General features: G+C 32.3%; 1 protein-coding gene across 3 annotated transcripts in view; it reads left to right on the top strand.

Annotated features, from left to right (window-relative positions):
* Window positions 1-22,256, top strand: part of DYNC2H1 (dynein cytoplasmic 2 heavy chain 1) — a 394,253-nt gene that overhangs the window by 207,969 nt on the left and 164,028 nt on the right. For all 3 annotated transcript variants that reach the window (XM_074304391.1, XM_074304390.1, XM_074304389.1), the window contains 5 exons: window positions 967-1,110; window positions 3,959-4,048; window positions 20,327-20,392; window positions 21,210-21,260; window positions 22,161-22,238. In XM_074304391.1, the coding sequence (XP_074160492.1) occupies window positions 967-1,110; window positions 3,959-4,048; window positions 20,327-20,392; window positions 21,210-21,260; window positions 22,161-22,238 (429 nt within the window). The remainder of the gene's footprint in view (window positions 1-966; window positions 1,111-3,958; window positions 4,049-20,326; window positions 20,393-21,209; window positions 21,261-22,160; window positions 22,239-22,256) is intronic.

Here is a 22,256-nt window from a genome sequence, read left to right as displayed (position 1 = left end):
GCCATCTTGGCTGGAAGTCCTGCATTTTCTTTCCTGTGCATGGCTTTTCACGACTAATGCAGATATATGTTTAAAGTGATTGTATGTGTATAATTTGTATTGGATTGCTGTCTTGGGGAGGGGAGAGGGAAAGTTTGGATGAGGGAATTAGGAATTCACAATCTTATAAAATTGCATGTTGAAAAACATATAATTGGTAAAAAAAAAAAAATACTATTAAATTGCACAACCTTTCTCCCCCCAAAACAATTACAAACAACTGTATCTGTCCTAATGTGTGGAAAAATGTAAGGGTAAATACAGTGGTTCTCCTTCACTGGGGGTTTGGAAGATGAAAAATTTGGGTGAGAACTCTTTAACTGAGGTCAAAAAATGTCTTTAGGTAGGTGTTAGAGTAATGTGCATTCGTTTTTTCCAACACCAATCTTTTGGTGATTTTTTCCCATGTTTCAGGCATCAGCAAGTGTAACTCGAACTGCATCTTCATATAACCGTGTGTTGTAGTTCATTGAAAATTGAATCAAGAGACCTATCTAATATTTGTCTTTATTCTCAACTAACTCTGATAATTTTTCAAGCTTTTTTTCCCCTTATTTTTAAAAGGGTTTTTATTAATTGATCTCTGAAGTTCCACATAATCTGAAAAATGCTGTGAAGTTACTGATTTTAGCTAAGATGTAATGTGAGGTATATGATAGATGTAGGAAGAGTAAGTTGCCTCAACTGTAATTGAAATGCCAGTTACATCTCGGCCACTAATTTATTACATGACCTTTAGTAGTTTTTGGTTTCCTTACCTATAAAATAAAAGAGTTAGAATTGATCATATGCAACCTTCATCTTCATCTTCAGCATTCTATAATTATGCTAAATGGTAAAATATTGAGTAGCTTTTTCCATAGTGGTCCTTAGATGGCAGTAAAGTACTGATCTTGAGCTTTTTGTTTTGTTTTGTTTTATACACAGGAAAGGGATGCCTATCTGCCTCTTGCTGAAAATGCCAGCAAGATGTTTTTTATTATTTCAGACTTGTCTAAAATTAATAACATGTACCGTTTTAGTTTGGCCTCATTCCTTCGACTTTTCCAACGAGCTCTGCAGAACAAACAGGTATGTGTCTTAACCTGAAACCAAGGGTACAGTGATGAAATCACTTTACTTGTGATCTTTACCAATATTAAACTGCTCTGAAAATTTTCATAGAAAAATGTAAAATCAATACATATGTTGCCATATTAGAATACATCACAAATCAAAACAATGAATAAAATTATTTTTCCATACAGTATATAATCCTATCATATAGGACAGATTCAACTAAATAAAGCTTTTGCTAAAATAACACCATATGATATTAATATTTTTTAAATGTTGTATGTTTTCAGGTATTGTGAACAATTATAATAATTTTCCAGTAAAGCAAGTCCCTTATCTTTTTGTTTGTCTGAAGATAGAATACTTAATGTTTTCCTCAAAGAGTCATTTTTAATTGTATTTTTTAAAGGAATCAGTGAAAGTGTAGTTATCATTAATTGTTTGATCAACAATGTTTTTTTTATTGAAGTTGTTTTCTAAAATAGAATTAGAATTCATAAGAAACCAAGTGTACGAGGTTCTCTAGTAGAGAAGTCTAGCTGCCATGATATTTCCAGACTTTAAGCTGTATGGTTCTGATGCCCTTCAGATTAAACTGACATGTTTGATTGACATGATTACTGGCCTGTATAATGCCTCATGGTCATCTCTGCAGCAGTTGCTTTCAGTTATGTGATATTTCCATTCCTAGTGTTTCTTTTCTCTTGGAGACTTAAAGCCATTTGAACTCATTGCTTTGTTTTTTTACAATAAATTAAATTCTGTATAATGAAATAAATAATATAGTTTTCTGCTTTTTAAAAAAACTGAAATTCTTTTGCAAATATAGAGTTAGAATTTTAAGATTTTCAGAAATGTTTTTTAAAAAACTCTTGATGGCAAAGTGGGCATTTCTCACACTGTTTCCTACCCTATTTCCTTTTTCTAAGAATCTTATGTCCTGTAGGAGAACAGGCAAAAGTGAAATATGATTCATTTTTGCCTTTTTCCATTTAGATTTACAGATAATTTAAAAATATATTACAAAATAAATCATGACGATTTAGTTCATAGGAAGACCCAAATTTGAATCCTATATCAATCACTCAAATTGTTTAAGCCTTGGCAAGTCACTTATATCTATTAGCTTCAGCTACCTCATCTATAAAATAGAGATAATATAATAATGTCAATTAATTCACAGGCAAGTCCTGGGGATCAAATAACATGATATATCTAGCTTTTTGTAAGCCTTTTAGTGCTACATAAATGTGAATTACTTTTATTAAAATTTAGCACTATGCCCTATTATTATAATCCTATTTTGTTGATGTTGAACAAATATGATTTCTGTGAAAATTGCTTAACGGTGTCTGCAATAGCTTAGTAAAGAAATGTAAGTAAGGAAATAAATTTCAAATTTGTAACAAAATTAAATAAAAATTATTTCATGTTCATTAGATAAATTCTTAGATACCTTTAAATATATTTTTTTGTGTTTTTGATGTAGTTTATTACTAACATCACCAAGAATAAAAAAAAATACATTTTTTTTTCAAAATCAACACTGGGTCACATAGACATTGGACTCTTTCTTAGCTTTATTTAGTTATTATAAACAGTTTTAATTGCAAGTATATTTGTAGTCAAAATTAAGAAAAATGAAGAAAAGTTGACATTTGAATTATAGCTAAGTAGCTCAGAATTTTGATATTATTACCATGATCACGGGTAACTATCCCCATTGTGGATCCAATTCTAATTTCTTCAAGGTCTATTTTCCCCTCTGAATTTGTTATGGTCTGTTAAAGTTACATTAAACTAATATCAATATTATGTTTTTCTTATGTTAGTTTTTGAGAGTGAGGTCTTACAGTACCATTACTAAAAAATGTTAAGCTTAAAGCATTTTTTTCCCATTTTTGCCTCTTTCACTAGTGTTCAAATACTATTAATCAAAGTCATTTTGTATTATTAGTAAATAAGAATTCATATTTACCTCGAAACTACAGTAGAGATCCTATATGACATCAATTTTTCTTCTGTTTTTGTATTATAAGTAGTAGAAAGTGATATGATAGGATGAAGGATAGTCATGCTGTGCTAAGCAGCATACCTTTTGTTCCTTTCGATGATGACGTATTTCCAAAAGACTTTGGTCTGCATAAGCTATTCAGGTGTTCTAAAACCTTTATGAAAGCAGAGAACTTTCAAAATACTGGGCTTATCCTATAGTTTATATAGGATATTTGTAAAATTTATAGAAGGTATTCATTTTAATATGTTAGATGAGGCTAGAAATTTTAATCTAAAGCAATCAAAACATCACATCTAAGGTATGATGAACTTCACTTTGAGGGCTACTGAAGACATTAACATTTTTACAGTGTGTCTGATTAAAGTGACCTTCAGACCTCAAACCTATTAGCACCAGTTGGAATGGAAATGCTTTGGTGTGAACTGTGTTACTGTTACCCAACTTTCAAGCACTTACATATTCTTTCTTATTTAAATGAAAACTTTTTGAATAAAAACATAAATTTGAAGTTCTTAAAAAAGAGCATGATATAATAATGATAATAAGAATGCTACAATTATATAGCATTTTATTATCATAACTAAATTAAAATATCATTCTCAAGGATAAAAACAACTATTTGAGGAAATTATATGCATTGCTGTCCAGGTTTTCAGAAAATTTAAACATAAATGCAGTTCTCTCAGTTTGAATAAAGTTCCTTCCACCAGAGTTACTTTTTTGACAGATCAGAGTCGAAGGTAACATTATGTTGATGGCTAGAGACAGAGGAAGCAAATTCTAGATAGTTCATATTGGAATGCCATTCATTATGATGCTTTCAACTTTTCCATTTGCTATACACAGGAATCTCAAACTACTGAACAGAGAATCCAGTCTCTTATCAGCTCATTAAAACATATGGTATATGAATATGTGTGCCGTTGTCTGTTTAAGGTAAGAATAGTGGCAATCACAGTTTGTAATTACCTCTATTTTGTTTTAAAATATTATATACTTTTGTTTTTTATTTAGCAGAAATTAACTCATTTTTTAAAATTTCAGCTGAAATAGATAAGGACATATTTGGCATCTCTCCAAACAAAGTTTCACTCTGGTGATAAAGCATTTATTATTCCTCCATTTTTGGAGGAAAAATTAAATAAATAAATAAATAAATGTGTGTGTGTGTGTGTGTGTGTGTGTGTGTGTGTGTGTGTGTGTGTGTGTGTATGTATATATATATATATATATATATATATATATATATATATATATATATAAGTACCTACTCTGTGCAGGACATTGTTGAGCTCACAGGATTTGACAGATACTTGTATGGTTTTAAATCACTGCTTTTTCACTGATATTAGTCTTAGAAAAGCTATTCTTAATTTTTATTTGAAATTTTGATGATGCTCTCCTGTTTCCAGCCTAGCAGATAATGGATATTTTTGCCATGAATACTTGAATTATCATTTTTATGAAATTTATTATGATTGATTTCAGTTTTGGATAGATGACTGTCCTTAGAAGTAAGCACAATAGGAGTTCAAATGATCATCACTCTGACATATAGTAACTCGGTAACCCTGGTAAAATCACTTAACCCCTCAGTACAATTTGAGATGATAAATCATAGATTATTTGCTGACCTGTTCTTAGAAGAAATCCTAAGACCAGAGTAAAAAATATAGTTTATTACGAAACAATTGAAAATATTGTGTGCTTCTGTCACAAAAAGCCTGACCAAAGATATGAAAACTTTTTAAAAAGGCTTTCAGTTAAGATAATTGTAGAAAATATTGAGAGAAAAACACAAAATTAAGGCTCCCATGAGAAGAAAGTTGCATTCTAGTTCATTTTTCTACTTTATATTTAATATTTAGAAAAACTGGTCTTTAGAGATGATGGGAAAGAATAAATTCTCAAATGACAATACAATATTGTTCATACTGAAATTAGATTAATATTTCTTCATTCTATCTTTAATGTTGAATTTTAATTTTTCTCACACAGCCTTTTGATATATTTTTCTAGTCAGTGCCCCTTAAAGAAGAAATATTTATCTTTAAAAGGAATTGCAAGTAAAGAGGAGCAAACTTTCTTAAAACAAATTCAAACCTTTAATACTTTCTCATTTAATTTTTACAGCTGGCAAAAATGGTATATCTCCTTGCCAGAAGAGAAGCCAGTAGGGTAATAGCATATAAGCTCCTTTAAAAAGAAACTACTCTAAATTATTTTTCATGTTACTATACTGGTCCATCATACACCATGAAATGCAGATATAAATGCCAATATAAATAGTAAATTCTGCAGCTCCCTGAGGACCTTGTGATAGAGCAACATCAACAATGAGTGACCTGACAAAAGCACTGAAAGAATTAATCATTCACTTTCAGCAAGATGAGAAATTCTTCCTTTAAGTGACCTGAAAAGTTTGAAAGAGGATATTAACAATACTGTGAATAGTGAGGCAAAGAACAGATAAAGGCAAAAAACTTCAGACCTATTCATTTATTCAGCAAATTGTTATTGCTCACTACAATAGTATATTATACTAGTATTCTATACCACACTAATATTATATAGATCTCTCATAGAGCAGTATCTTCATCACAGATAAAGAATATCCCCTTATGGGGAAAGTAATAAAAATAATTGCATTCAAAATGCATCCACCTTCCTCAACTACCACCTCATAGCCTTGATTAAAGGAGATTAACACAAACATCTTTATTACTGATTTAAATGATTCATGGCCCTCACAATTATGAGTTTCTTGCTGATATTTAGCCTAAATATTTGTATCTTAGTTTAAGCTCACATGCTTTTTTATCAGTCTTTTAATGTGAGAATTTAAATCCTTTACAATGTAATATCATGATTTTTAATTAGGAAGAAGTATAATAAGTACTCACTGTCTAGCCATTTTTGCCCAGAATCATCATTTCCGAAGGGTAAATATCTGATATCTGGGTAGCTTGAGAGGGTTACATTAAAGTGGACTTTTTGTTTTAGAAGTAATGGGAGAGGCTTGATCATTTTATAATTTGCTTTTTAATTTCAAAAATAGTTGGTTATTTTTTGTTTTTGTCTAACTTGAATAAAGTTTTTTATCTTTTTAAAATTAAGGATTGTTAAGGAAATGTTGCAACTTAGGGTACCCAAACCATGTGTATAATTGCAAAATTCATATTTCAGTGTTATCAACATTAAAGTATGTATACATTCATGCATTCAGTAACCAATAGTTCTTCTCTCAATAGTAAATCAGAAAGCACATTAATCATTGAATAACAAGCTACATTGCTCAAGATTCGGCACACTGACCTCAGCTACAATGAAACCAATCCCATATTCTAGTGAAAGCTTTCTGGGCTTTCAGCAATCAGTATAATATTAAACTGCATGCCAGGATTTGTTTCATGCTGCAGCATTTTGCTGTTGTGTCACTGAAAGCAATGTGACAACAATAGACTATCTGAAAATAGAGAGAAACTGGGATTTTTGCATATCTGTATGCATGTCACATTGAATAGCAAGTGAGATGACCTGGCACAGAGAAGATGATTGACTTGTTTCGTAACAGGAAATTTGGGCTTTTTAATAAAGTAAACAAAATAGAGCAAGCTGTCTAACAGCTTTTCTTAAATAAAAAAGCATTAGCTTATGTTAATTCCTTTCATTCAAATGACAACCTAAATATTTTAGACAGTTATCAGATAGTAGGCAGATTTAGTTTTACCAAAAATGAAAACAAAACTATATTGTTATATTTTGCATAACACTTCTTCAGCTTAATGTTCAGACAAATTAATAGTAAGTGATGTAGCAATCTTAATTTCCAACAGTGACAATGAGAGGGTCTGGGATAGGAATTAGTTTATTGGAAATAGTTTCAATAGGAAATACCTTCTAGAATGACTTTAAAATTACGTTCTGTTCCCCACAGAATCTGAAGTAATCATCTGAGTAACTTATTACCTTACACTATCTAAAAGTAGGATAGGAAGAATATCTGGGAATCATGAAAAATATCTCATGATATAATTACAAAAACAAGTTAGTCTCTGCTCTTAAGGAGCTTATATTATAATAGAGGAATGCTATATATTTAGGAGAGAAGTTTTTAAGAAGGTCTTATAGGTTTGAAGCATCATGTAGGTGTAGAAAATGGAGTCTTAGGGCCATTGATTGACACATGTTTTCTAGCCTTGGTAGTGTTGATTTGATTACTGTAACAATTGAAATGGTGGATGGAAACCAATCAGATCTCCTTATTGATAATTCTTGAAATATCATTCAAACTGCTGTAGCATGTGGAATGCAGAGTAAAGGATGGGAGGAAAAATATGGTAAGAAAATGACTAGAATTCAGTATGATAATGTTGGCCTGTTATGGTGTGATCTAAGTAGTAAGGTGTATACAATTTTAGCGAAGGAGCTGACGTATTAAGATATAGGTAAACAGTAGATTAACAATTTTGAACAAATTGTTAGAATATCTTCCTGTACAGTATGGGCTAGCTCCCTGGAGGGCTTCAGGGTCAGCCAGAGTCAGGATGAATTAAAATCCTTGGCTTTTAGGGGGAGAAGTGAAAGAGGCAGCCAACCAGAATCCCGGATTCTCGAGTCCAGAGTCGCCAGCCTCTCTCCTACTTGTCCTGCTGCAAAATCCCTCTTTGGCCCCCCTCCATTTAGCTTAACACCAAACATTGAGCCCACACCAAACAATGAGAAGAGCCAACAGAGTCATTGTCTCTCATCCCATAGGTAATTAGCCTTAAGTGCTCCCTTGTCTGATTCAAGCACACCTTTTTCAGAGTTTCAGTCCTCCACACCTTCCACTTGGCTTACTATTGAATTAAGAAATTTGAAAGAATTCTCTGTTACAAAAACTGTTCAAAATTCTAAGGGTATTTCACATGCTATAACAATTTCAATAATGACATTTTGTGGGTTTTATGGAGTCATCAATGAGTAGATTTGATTGGTTTCCCTTCCCCATTTAAATTCTCACTTGTATGAGTTAGGATCACTATGACATTTGTGTGGGTTCTAGGGGTTATCAATGTGTAGATTTGATTGTTTTTTCTTTTTCATTGCAATGAGTGATAATATTGTAATTCATTATATTCCCCAGGGAAGGGAAATGGAAAAACAGTACTCAAGAATCATAAGTACAAAAGAGATTCTAGTATAGACTATAATATACTTACCCTTTTTAAATCTAGATTATAGATTTTTCTTTTCAAAATGTTTATTTTTACATTTATTAGAAAAACCCCATAATTTCTGTATAAAATGCCTTACAGGTTAGAAGTATAATATCATATTATTAATATTCATTTTGGAGGTAAAACAACTTCAAAACCTCTACTACTGAAACTGATGCATTAAAGTGTCTGGAAGTTACTGCTTAGAATGAAGATTTTTAAAATTGTAAATCAGGAGTAGGTAACAGAACAAATGAGTAAATTTAATTCCTTTTTCATAATAATAGTAATGAGATTAAATTACAGTTTTGTATAATGCTTTAACAAGTAAATTTTGCTTACAAAAATCTTCAAGACAACACAGTAAGGTACATTTTGTGATAGAAGTGTATTTATTAGGTTCTCAAATTTCTTTTTTTTTTTTTGATATTTATGTTATGGAGCCTCAGTGTAACATTCTTAGTAATTTGAGGTATCTGGGTATTGCAAAACATGAAACCTAGGGACTCTAGGTAATAGGTAATCTTGCTAAATAGGATCCTGCCCCCTGAACTCTGTTTTGTGGTTTCACACTTTTAAAGTTCTTAACTTATAGAATATATTAGTTGGTATAATGGAAATGAGGAATTGATTTTTTTTTCTCTACTCTCTCATATTGAACAAGTTTCAGTGTCCTGATATTCTTTCATTTTGTAATGAGCATTTTTAACTTTGATAAAGCAGTACAGCACACATTAAATAATTTATCCAATCAGATTTATCAATATGTTTTAGCATCAATTTATATTAGAATTTAAGTATAATGAGATTAACACTAGAAAAACAAATGAATTCTGTGTATATATTCCTCCTATAAATAGTGGTGACTATAATATTGCAGTGTGGAACAAAGGATAATATGCTGAATAAATCATTCAGTGTCTAGATTTGGACATCTTTAAAAGCAATAAAAGCAAAATTAAGAATTAATGTATCTAAACATCTATCTCTGAATACCATTTATTCATTTTAAAATATATGTAAAAAAACAAAAGTTAATATGTACATTTTAAATTTTATAAAATTAATTGAACATTGCTTTTGATGTACTGTATTTTTAATGGATTTATTGATTACTCTATTTTTCTTCACTATAAGATTAGATACCAGGAGAGTAAAATATTGATGAGAAGAAAGATGATTTTAGTTTATTAAATAAAGATTATGTAGAATAGCAAGGAAAGCACAGGGGGCATAATACTAAATTTTTATTGTTAAGATGGTTATGGCTACTGATTATAAATAAAAATAAGATAATAGTATGTAAAGGATTTTAGATATCATTTACTTTTACTTTACAAATATTGGAACTTAGGCTTATTGTGGACAAAAATATTTAGGTACATGGCTATGGCTAGTAAGTAATAGAGATAAAATTTTAAAGATAGATCCTTTGACTCCATATGTGTTATTCTTTTCATTATATTACATTGTGTCACTTTGATAACAAATAATATCTTCTTGAAATATTTACTATAACTAGTTTCTTTATAAAACCATGTAACTTCATATGGTATCAAATGATTTTCCTAATTTTTTTCATAAAGGGAAAATTGATATCATCATAGTGGATTATCTCAGGCACCAAGTGGTAGGGAAGTTTTCACTGCCTTCCCACGCCACATAATTATCCCTTTTAAACTTACTGGCAAAGTTAAGTTGAAACATATAAGAGTAACACAGAAGTTTATAATAAGGTATTTAATGCATTAAGTAGTTAATTATATTTAACATACCTGATTTATTCTAATTTTTCCTCTATCATAGGGAAAAGCTGATATTCTCTTAATTTTAGCATTCAATTATACATCATATATGTATATATATAGCAAATAGTCCATTTATTCATTGTTGAATAGCACAACCCTAGGCTTTTCCCTTGTTGGAGTTCAAGTCTACTGCTTCTTGCCTATCTACTGTCTACTAGCTGGCAGGCTTTCTGAGTTTGGAGTGATACAGCCTCAGTCTTTTCCTTAGTCTTAAGATACCTACTGTGCTTCATTTGGAGGCTTTAGATTGAAGTAGAGGCTGTATGTGAGATTGTCTACCATTCCTGGGGTCGAAGTTACATAGCTTCTCCATACTTCCGTTCCTACTTCTTGCTCTAGTACACAGTCTGAGTCCCAAGTCTTTACCTTGCCCTGGCCTGCCACTCCTAAGGATCGGTCCCCTCCTCAATCTGTGTGTTATCTGTGTCTCAGTTTTGGTATAAGAGTTACAGTTAGTAGCCAACTATTTTTGCCCTCCTCATGACATCAGGACCTACTCTGCTAGATCTGGGATGTTAATGCATAGCAGTAGTTTGTGCATTCAAAGAGTTTGCCTTGTCATTCTCCTAGATGCTTATCTGAAGATTTTTTTTTTTTTTGGATTTCCTAGTTAGGACCTTATGTGGTATGTTTCTATGTCTTATTGGAGTAATTATGAGGAACACCTGAACATAAAATGAGGTAAGGCAATAGTCTAGTTCATGAAGAGAATTTTACCAGTGTAGACATAAATTTATCTTTTTTTAACCTCAATAATACCTTAAACTTTTTGAGATCCTTGGTAAGAAATAGAGCTTAATCATAATTTAGCTGCTATCCCACTGAATTTAAGGAATGGAATACTGTTAAGAACTTTTCTTCATGCTTCAGTGAAAAAAAATGAAGCAATTTGCAAGAATTCTTTTTTTTCTTCTTTTCTCATTTTCACATTTTCCATATGTCTTCTGCTACTATATCTTCTTTACCCTTGTCTCTCATGAAAGAAGCATCCTATCTCCTTTCCCTCTGCATAAAGAAGTGATTTTATTCCATCTCATCTCCTCTATCATCCTTATCCCTGCTAATCTTTAATCTTTCCCTTTCACTTGGCTATTCCTTTACTGCTTAAAAAAAACAAATTTATTCTCCCCTATTATTTTTTTAAAAGTAACAAAACACTTTACCATTAATTCTAGTTATTATAGTCCTATATTTCTCTTCTCTTTCATGACTGTGTTCATTGAGAAAAACATCTTTGGTTTCTACTTCTTCTCCTCCCATTTTCTTCCTTCAATCTGATATCCAACCTTATCATTCAATTCAAACTTTTTTTTTCCAAAATAAACCAATGACCTTTTTAATTGCCAAGTGTAATGACTTAATTCTCATTTGCTAACTTAAGAGTGATCCCAGAGGTTTTTGTCCTGGGCCTTCTTTTCTCCATCCTATATACTATTTTGATTAATGATTTCTACCGTTCCCATGGATTCAGTTATCATCTCTATGTATAGTGATTATTTGAACCCATCTTTCTCATGACTTCCAGAAGTATTAGTAGATATGTTAAATGCAACATGTCTAAAATTAAACTTCTATCTCTGAACAGATCTATTACTCAAGGGAACCATTATGGTCCCAGTTACCCAGGCTTTCAATTATTGATTTTTCATTTTCACTATCACTTCCCAAATCCAATCAATTGTTAAGTCTTATTAATTCTAACTGAAGTATCTTTAATCTCTGTCCCCATCTGTTCCCAGATATAATCCTGGTGCAGACCCTTGTCACCTCACACCTGGAAGTGACAAAGCCTACTTATTGGTCTTCTTATGTCAAGTCTTTCCCCAAATTGTGAGTGCTAATAAAGGTTAGGAAATATTTCATAGAGAAAATGTCTCTAATCTTGAAGGAATTTAAGAATTATTAGATATAGAGATAAAGAGAAAGTAGTTTCTGGGTTATACAGAGGCATAGAGATGGAGATGGTTTATGAAATGTCAAGTTGGTTAGGTTTGGATTGGTTTAGCCAGAACATAAAGTCATGAAAAGAAGTAATGGTCAATAAAAATGCAAAGGTGGGCTAAAGTCAAATTAGAAGGATTTTTAATGCCACGTTTATGTATCCTTGAGGTAACAAAGATCTGACAAACATTTCTTGCAGAGGAATAACTTGGTCAACCTTTGCTTCTGTTGCATTTAATATTTTAACAAAACGGTAAACTGAGGCAGATCTCTGAGCAAGATAATATTCATCACAAGGAGCAAGATACCTGTCAATAAATGGATCAATGGGTTGCCTCCACTTTTGCCAAAAACCACTAGAAAAACTAGATTTTGGGGAGTATAGAACATACAAAGCTGAGATTATGGAGCAATGTGATTGGAAATTTCGAAAGGGACCAGAAACACCCCTCTCCCTGACTTCCATTCTTTTCTAATCAAACTAAGAAGTGCTTATTGTGTCAGTGCAAATGCAAAATAGTGACTCAGATTTCTGAATAACAAACCACACATTTTTAAAGGATAGTTTGGTGGAATAAGGATATTATGCTCAAACTCCCCTTGTGCTCACATGCATTTTCCAAAGTTAGTTAAATTCCATAAGACATGAGAGCCGAATTTTTAAACTTGACATATTACAGGTCAGCTGGACACTAAGTTCAGAGACAAAGAAGTGATTTAATTAGTTATAGCACAAAAGCAGTTACAGGACAAAATCAGTCAATTGCAAATAGGATCAATAAGAAAATGAGAGAGGATCATTCTTAGTCTCACTTTTGTAGCATTACTGTGGCAATGCTGTGGAAGATATAATGAAGAGATAAGAGACTGGAATAAGAGACAATTAAGAAAATTTTTAAAGTTTTAAGTTAGCAATTGTCAGCAGCCTTTTATACTCTTCTTCTTCTTCTTCTTCTTCTTCTTCTTTTTTCTTTTCTTTTTAAAGCTGGGGTTAAGTGACTTGCCCAGGGTCACACATCTAGGAAGTGTTAAGTGTCTGAGACCAGATTTGAACTTGGGTCCTCCTGAATTCAAGGCTCTATCCACTGCACCACCTAGCTGCCCCCTCCTTTTATACTCTTAAAAATTGAGTTACTCCCTCCCAAAAAACTTTTGCTTAAGTAGATCATAACTATTGATCTTTATCATATTGAAAATAAAAAATATCGTAGTATTGTTATGAAAATAATTTTAAATTCACTTAGCCCTTAAAGGATTCTCCCCCACCATCCCATCCAGATCATACTTTGAAGCCACTGGTCTAGGTAAAGGGTCATGGAGACATTAAGTAGAATTATTACTATGTGAATCAAGAGGAGATTGGTGTGAGATATATTGTTGAAGTGGAATCAACAATATTTGAACACTGATTAGGTATTAGAGTTAAAGGACAGTGGAGAATTGAATATAACTCTGTGGTGGTTTATCTTGATTACTAGAAAGTTGGCTATGTCTTTATAAAAAATATGAGGTTTGTGAGAAAGATACTTCCAATTTTGCCTATTTAAAAAATTTAATTCCAGTATGATGTTTATATGGAAATATGTATATATCAGGTAATTGGTGTAGAGATTGGTGTTCAGTGAGTGAAATAAGGGTTAGATATTTATCTAACCCTTATTTATTTAACCCCAAATTATTTAATTTGGAAATCGTAGAGAAATACTTAAACTTTGTTGGAATCGATAAAATTAATTAAAAAAAAAAAAAGCAAAAAGAGAAGAAAAGAAGACCCAGTTGAATTTTCTGGAGATTACTCATTCTTAGGGATTGAGAGATGAGGATCCAATAAATATGAATGGGAAGGAGTGATGAAACAGGTAAAATAAGAGCTAGAAATAATTGTATCCTGAAAATCTGAGTGTCTAATAGAAAAAAAAATTATTATCCAAATAATAAGGATGAATACTAAAAATGTAGCATCACATTTAGAAACTGTCAAATTGTTAGTAACTCTGGAAAGAAGTTTCAAATGAATGGAATAATTTTAAGCCTTATTTTAACAACTTGAGACAAGAGAGGAGAATAAGTAGAGGTGATTGATGTAAGTAGCTTTTTCTAAAAGTAACCTTTTGAAAGGAAGGAGAGGCATTGGATGATAGGTTAATGGGATGACAGGATCAAGTGAAAGATTTTTAATAAATAAATAAATGAAAGGGGATTTGGTAAGCCCTTACTATGTACATAGTATAATGCTAAGAATTAGAAGTTCAAATAAAAAGCCAGACAATCCCAATAAATATGGTCACATTCAGTTTTGTAGTGCAGATGGAAAGGCCCAGTGGCCCTTATGGCACAGCAGCAAAGCAGATGGTAACAATCTTCCGTAATGTTATTTTCATTGATAAAGCCATATTGCTTTAGGATGTTTAAACATTTGAGAGTATTATGAATTTTGGGATCAAAATTTTTCTTTTCTGAGTCTTTAGTAGCTGTGGTTTTTGGGTACCAGAGGCTACAGCAGCTGCAGAGAAAGTACTTGAGTCATGCTTCCATAAACGTTGTTTCTACAGTGTCTGTAGGAGCTGAGCTAGAAGCAGATACAATGGTGTGGTGGGGCAGGTTTTACCTCCCTATTCATGTCAGTCTGGAGTGTAAGTGGTGGTGGGGTAGGTAAGGTTCCTTGTCCACACTGATTACTCCCCTTGATGATAACCATAGTGGAATGGCTAGAAGCTGGTCATATGGGAGACGGTGCTATTTTCAGGGCTCTTGGGCAAATGACTTGATTCATCTTTTGCGGTCTGAAGGAGTAGCAGTTGTTAGATTCACTTGGCACGCGCTGCCTCCTATTCCTTTCTCAGGTTGTGTTGTTACTTTAAGGATTGAGAAGACTTGGGCAAATCTGTATATAGCAGGAGAGGAGACAGTATTAGAGAGAGAGAGACAGACTTATCAAAGGGGCATGCTCTTTAGTAGCTAAGAAGAGGAAGGGCACAAGTGGAAGAGTGTGTGTGGGCAAAAAAAAATGGCGTGTTTTTTAGTGATTAGAGCAAATAATGAAATATTTATGATATGGATGGGTTTTGAGGTATAGGATAAGGAGAACTCAGGATATATAACTTTTATTTCCTTAGTAAAAAGTAGGTAGAGTTCTGTGCTCATGGAACAGCAGGGAGTAGGGCGGTAGAGGAAGCTTGAGAAGAAAAGCTTTGAAACACCTAGAATGGAAAATTCAGTGTAAGTTAGAAGAAACAAATGATTTTCATCTAGATGTGGAGTCTCAATTGAGAAAAGATAACCAACTAATAGGAGACCTAGTCAGAAGTAACTTTCTTTAGGAACATTCAGCAATCCATATAGGAAGAGAAAAGAATAACGGGAGTAATTTAAGATTCAGATCATTAGTGTCAATAAGGCCATTGTGGAAGAATTCATGATGGAGGACAGGGTGTAATTGGTACCATGGACTTAAGACCAGTGGTCTTAAGTGGAAATCACATTGAGAATTCGAATTAGAATTAGAAAGTATGAAGTGGAAAGAAGAGATGAATTTTAGAATTATGGATTGTGAAGATAGTTTCTTGTGGTAAAGGTAAAATAAAATTAGTTTATAATACAGATAAAGTTGTAAAGAGCAATATAAGGGGGAGGCTGACAAGGAGAGGAATTTGAGAGGGATAGGGTTAAAGCAGGTAGAGATGAGAGATTGTGGAGTGGTGTTAGGTCAGTCAATCAGTAAACATTTGTTAAGCACCCTCCGTATACCAGGCACTGTGCTAAGCACTGGGGATACAAAGAGGCAAAAGAAAAGTCCCTGTTCTCTGGGAGCTTACAATCTAATAGAAAGAGCAAGCCCTAAACAATTGGTGACTCTGGATCATAAGTTAGGCTAGAATCCTATGTCAGAATAAGATAAGAAAGTACTAGACAGTTATGGTTCCTGTTCTCAAGTGTTTCATTATGATAAAGAGTAGCATGAACTTGTTTTCTCAAACATTAAAGAAGAGAGATAATTGAGTGAGTTAATACATTATGAATCAGTATTCTGGAACCTTTATTGAAAATGCTTAGTAAAAGGATCATGTATTTGACTCTCCTTTTTGGTAGTTCTCAGTTCCCAGTAATACCAAGCCATTTTGTTTTTCAGACTCCCAGAGCTCTACTTTGATAAATAGATTATGTATTCAGTCAAGTAATTGATTAAACTACTGAATGGAATAAAATCAAGGAAAGTGTGCAATAGCATTCAGCTAAGGATACCTATCAAATCTGATAATGACACATTGTTAGTCAGCACTCTTTGAGTCTACTCATTAGAACAGTTTCTAATCTTTTGTGTTATCATCCAAGCCACATCTCAACATCTTGTCTTGAATGACTTGGCAAAATGCCTTGCTGGAGTCAATGCTAATTATTTCCCTTTGATATTAACTCTCAATTTATACTGCATACACCTTGTAAGTATGTAGTCATTTGCATATTATCTCTTCTCCCTAAAATGTGAGCTCCAAAAAGTATAAAGGATTTTGTTTTTGCCTTTCTTTGTATCTCCAGCATTTAGCACAATGCCTAGTAAATAATAATTGTTTAGAAATGTTTGGCTTGTTAGCTGAAATCAAGCAATACGATGTGTGTGGCATATATCAATCTTATAATCTTGCTTTCAAAGGAAATAATACTTTGTGTTTATGTAGATCTTTACAGGTTATAAAGAGCTTTATAACCATCAACTTACTTTGATCCCTACATTAACCTTGTGAGGTTGAAAGTGCAAATGCTATTATTTTTCTTTTACAGATTAAGAAACCAAATCTCATAGGTTTGTTAATGGAGAAATTCAGTGATGTGAAGAATGAGAATAAACAAAACTCAAAATCACAAAGTCCTTTATCTGACCTAAACTATACCCAGAAAAGAGTCATCTGTTTATCATCCTTGACAAATGGCCAAATAGTTTAGGAAACTTGTATGAGGTCAGTCAGTTAACTAGTATACATTAAGAACTTACTTTGTGCAAGGCACAGTGCTAATTCCTAAGAATTCAAAGAAAGGCCAAAAAACTCCAGAACACCAATCTTTGCATTGAGAAACAATATGTAAACATGTAGTTACAAACAAGACATATTAAGAATAAATTGAGGGATAACCTCAGGGAGAAGGCACAGATTAAGGATGATTAGGAAAGTCTTCTTGCAGAAGATAGAGATTTAACTGAGTTTTGAAGGAAGCTGGAAAAATGAGAAGTCAGAGATGAAAAGGCAGGGAATTCTAGGCATGGGTAACAAAAGCCAATGAAAATGTTGATGGTAAAGGATGAATGGTGTGATCAAGGAATTACAAGTCCAATGTCACTGGAAAAGTACATGGAAAGGGATTAAGGTGTAATAAGAGGGGGCAGATTTATGAAAGACTTCAAAAGCCAAATAGAGGATTTTATATTTGAATCTATAGGAAATAAGTTACCTTCTTGAGTTTATTGAATAGGGGAGTAATATGGTCAGACTGGTATTTTAAGAAGATCATTTTGACAGTTGGTATAGATGGGAGTAGGGAGATATTTTTGGAAGAGAGATGTACTGGTAAATTATTGAAATTTTCCAAATATGAGATGTTGAGAACCTGTACCAGGATAGTTAGAAAGGTCAGATTAAGGAGATTTATACAACAGATGTTCTGAAAGTAGAAGTTACAGGACTTGAGAACTCATTTGAAATGGGGGATAAGAGAGAAAGAATGATGAGTTAAGAATGACACCTAAGATGTAAGCCTGGATGACTAGGAAGATAGTGGAGTTCTTCATAATAATTTGAAAGTTAGGAAGATAGGTGGGGGGTGTTCGAGGAAAACATAATTCAGTTTTGAACAGATTGAATTTAAGAAGTGAAGGGCATTTTCCATCCGACATCTGTTGGGATTGTCTTGGATCACCAGATTGCTGAGAAGAGCTAAGTCTATCATAGTTGATCATCACATAATCTGGCTATTTATTGTGTACAATGTTCCCCTGGTTCTATTTAACTTTACTTAGCATCAGTTCATGTAAATCTTTCCTGGCTTTTTTGAAATCAGCCTGTTTATCACTTATAGAACAATAATATTCCATTACATTTATATGCTATGATTTATTCATCCATTCCTCAACTGATGGGCATCCACTCAATTTCCAATTCCTTGCCAATACAAAATTACTTTGAATCTATTTGCTTATTTATTAATCAATAAAATAACAATCTATTTGGGTATCTATTTAGAAGTGGAAGTAATTAATTTGGGAATGGGTTTTGAAGATTATTTGGAAATTAATTAGAGAATTGTGTTATGGAATAAATTCATCAAATATGTAATAAGGAAGCACCTATCATGTGCTATAATTCTGCCTCTATTATAAACTTATTATTTATTTCACCCTGTAATTCATTCACTTTTCCTTTAAATGTTTGGATACCCTATTTGTTACATAAATCTAAAGTATGGAGCATAATTTATTGTCTATGGTTCATTTTGGCAAAGTTTTCCCATTTTTCTTTTAAATACACTTTTGTTGTTGCTCTTTTTGAGGTCATGATTGCTACCTCTACATTTTGAGTTTATTTGAAACATAGAGTTTGATCTAGCCCCTTTTAAAATCTCAGTGTAAATCTTTGTTTCAAATGTGTTGTAAAGAATTTTGCTTTCTTATTCATTCTACTGTTTTTCATTTGCTCCTGTCTTATTAGTTTCCATTTGCTCAATTCTATTTTTAAGGAATTATTTTCCTCAGTGAGCTTTTGTGCCTCCTTTCTTGATTGACCAGTTTTGCTTTTTAAGGCATGCTTCTCCTCATTAGATTTTTTCGTATTTTCTTTTGCACCACTCTCAATTCTTTTCCTAACTTTTTCCTCTCTCTTACTTGATTTTCAAAATCCCTTTTGAGCTTTTTTATGGCCTGGGCGCAATTCTTATTTTCTTGGAGGCTTTGGATATAGAAGCTTTGGCTTCGTTATCTTTTGGGTGTGCATTTTGATTTTTCTTGTCATCATAGTAACTTTCAATGATCAGAAACCTTTTTTGTTTTCTGCTCATTTTCCTAGCCTATTACTTTTTAATTTTAACTCTTCATTAAAATAAGACTCTGTCAGAGGGTGCACTGTCCCAAGCTTCAGGGTTTTGTGTAGCTGTTTTCATAAATCCTTCTAAAAATCTCACCCCAAGTACTCTTTTCTGCCCTGGAACCATTAGGCACATCTCCCCTACTCACCCCTTACCCTCACTGTAGCTATAAAATCTAGTGTGCCGGCTGGGCACTTACCCTGGCTGGTATTGAACCTCAGACTCCCAAATTAAATATAGAAACATGTTAATGATGAGAAATTACACCTATCTAAATATTTGCCACAGTTCCCTTTGCTAAAAGCAGAATATTTGACAGTTTTCATTTTCTTTAATAATATTTATTTTATTTTTCAGAACATGGCAGAAATCTCATAACTCTTTGTGGAGAAGATAAATAGTTCCACTATGTTCTCTAATTTAGATACCTCTGATTTTTAAAGTTTTGTCCTTTATCTTAAAATTGAAAGGCAATAAAGATGTTTAAAGAAATGTAAAATATATTGTATGAGAATTTTTTGAAGGAATTAGGGAATAGATAGCTTCAAAAGGAAAATACTTGGGGAAATCAAGGTTTTGAAATATCAGCAGAACATAATTAGAATTGTTCTGCTTGGTCTCCAGAGAGTAGATTTGGATCATTGAGTAGAATTTATAGAGCAGGAGATAAGGCTTAATGTAAAGAAAAACTTCCTCCCAATTAGAACTATCCAGAAGAAAGTGGCATACTCCAAGAAATAATGGTTGTATCTAACTGGAAGTCTTGAAACAGAATTTGGAAGAGGATTATTTTTTTGGTAACATTACATAACTTCTGACACCCCTTATCTTAGATTGTGTAATTTTATGAAAGTATCTATATGATGGCCGAAAGTGAAGTGGTAATGAGCCTATTACTGGACAAATTATTAAGTTTCTATGCATTTGAATAGACTTTTGTAGGGCTAAGTCTTCTTATCCAGTGCCACTGAGTAAAATTTCTTGTTTTGCTTTTTAGCTAAAGACATATGTGATGGCCAAATTTTGGAAACATTTGTTTACCTCTGTGTAGACCCAGCTGAATATTCAGTGTTTACATTGATTATAGAGTATGCTTTGAAGTCAAAGTACTTAATATGCGAATTGTATATTTAAAGAACAGACCTTTAAATGTCACAGATTTATGAAAAAGCTTGATTATTTTGTGATTTCAGGCTGATCAGCTGATGTTTGCTTTACATTTTGTTCGAGGAATGCATCCTGAACTTTTCCAAGAAAATGTAAGTAAAGTCACAAAGGGAAAGCTTCAATATTACAAATAGGAGTTTTAATGTGTTTAAATATGTGGTTTTAGTTCAGGATTGAATATTAATTCATAGAACTAAATACCCTTAAGACTGAAAATGTAATTACTTTTTTTATAATACAGAAAAAGAAATATGATGAAATGTGTATTTGCATCCTTAAAATTTGTCTGTGTTTGTTCTTTTCTAAAATAATGACTATTGGATGATAAAAATAGTATTTTGATTCATTTTCAAAGTGAAAGTAATTTAGAAATTATTATTCCTAAATAAAGTATTAAAAGGTATCATTGGAATTACTTGGAAAAGTAAGAAAATATGTCTTTTAAATTCTGAGTTATAATGCAAAAGTAGAAAAAGATATTCTTTGGTTCACTGGTAGTACTAGCAACTCTGGTTAAACCAGTTTTCTTGCCCAATATTCCTTCCTTATCTGGGCCATACAAACTCAAAATAAAGCTTATCCAAAGTAGTTCAAATTAGAAGTATCTAACTTTAGTAATTTCTGCAAAATGACCATAGGTCGATATATATCCTTCTAGAATGTTGCGTAATCTGATCATTTACTGCATGTTGTCCAATAGGAAGTATTGTTTCTAATGCAAGGTAGTAAATCCTTTAATAACAGAAAATATGAGATTGTTGTATTTATTAGGAGACTACTTTCCTTCTGCCCCCACAAAACTTCCATAGGTAGAAAACTCATATATGGAAAGCAGGGAGTCAGACTGTTGTCAGTCTTTTAATGTATCTCATGTGATTCTCATAAAACATGCAAATTTTGCTTCACCAGGAATGGGATACTTTTACTGGAGTAATTGTTGGAGACATGTTACGGAAAGCAGTAAGTTAAATACCAGTTTTATACCTTTAAAGGAAGAAAAAACCTACCTGTGTTCTTCACAAAATAACAGTATACAAATTAAGCTGATGCTCAAAAAGTAATTAGTAAGTTACTATGAATAAATTTCTGCTTATCTTTTAATCTTGATTCACATTGCAGATTTTCTTTGGAAAAATCACCCTGAATTTACCTCTAACCAAAGTTTAAGAGAATCTCAGCCCATATTCCTAAGGATAAAGTTATATATAATTACTAATAGAGACTTTGTATATATTTAAATTAATGAAGTAAAATTTTTCCAAATTCTAGAAGCAAAAATAAAATCTTTTTTTTCTTTTTTTTTTTTTTAATTAATCATATTACTAGCAGGTTTGCATTATAAAGTTTCAGGAAAAACGAAGGATTCAGCATTCAGCATCAGAACCCTCTTGATCAATGCTTCCCCACCTGGCAGCAGTCAGAGAGAGAATGAATGAGAAATGGGAAAGTTCCTCTTTAAAGAACAAAATGGAGTAGGGGGTTTTCTGTGGCTACAAGCTGCCTAGGTAGCGGGTTATTGTGGAATAGCCCTCATAATATTTTTAAGTGAAGATTCCCTTAAAGTGTGTTTGTTGGCTATTTCTTTCTGTTATACACAGTCAGATTGTTTTAAAAGTTTCATTAAATATGAATGCAACTAGAATATAGTTTAAAATATAGTTTCCATTGGTATTATGTCACATGGACATGGTTTTTTTTAAATACCTAGAGAAAACACTGAAATGTAAAAACCAATGACCACTTTTGCCATTTTTCAAACCATTTTTAAAATTAAAAACAGCTATTTAGTTGTTAAAGATTTTTCAAAGTTTTTTTTTTTTCCAAATTGCACACATTTTATAATTTGTTTGATTTCTGAAGGACACTCAACAAAGAATTCGCGATCAACTTCCATCTTGGATAGATCAAGAACGGAGCTGGGCAGTGGCAACATTAAAGGTAATGATAATGTGATGA

The sequence above is a fragment of the Sminthopsis crassicaudata genome, chromosome 3, assembly GCF_048593235.1.
Source record: "Sminthopsis crassicaudata isolate SCR6 chromosome 3, ASM4859323v1, whole genome shotgun sequence".
NCBI lineage: Eukaryota > Metazoa > Chordata > Mammalia > Dasyuromorphia > Dasyuridae > Sminthopsis > Sminthopsis crassicaudata.
The sequence above is the reverse complement of the archived record's forward strand: the minus strand, read 5'-3'. Positions and strand labels throughout refer to the sequence as shown.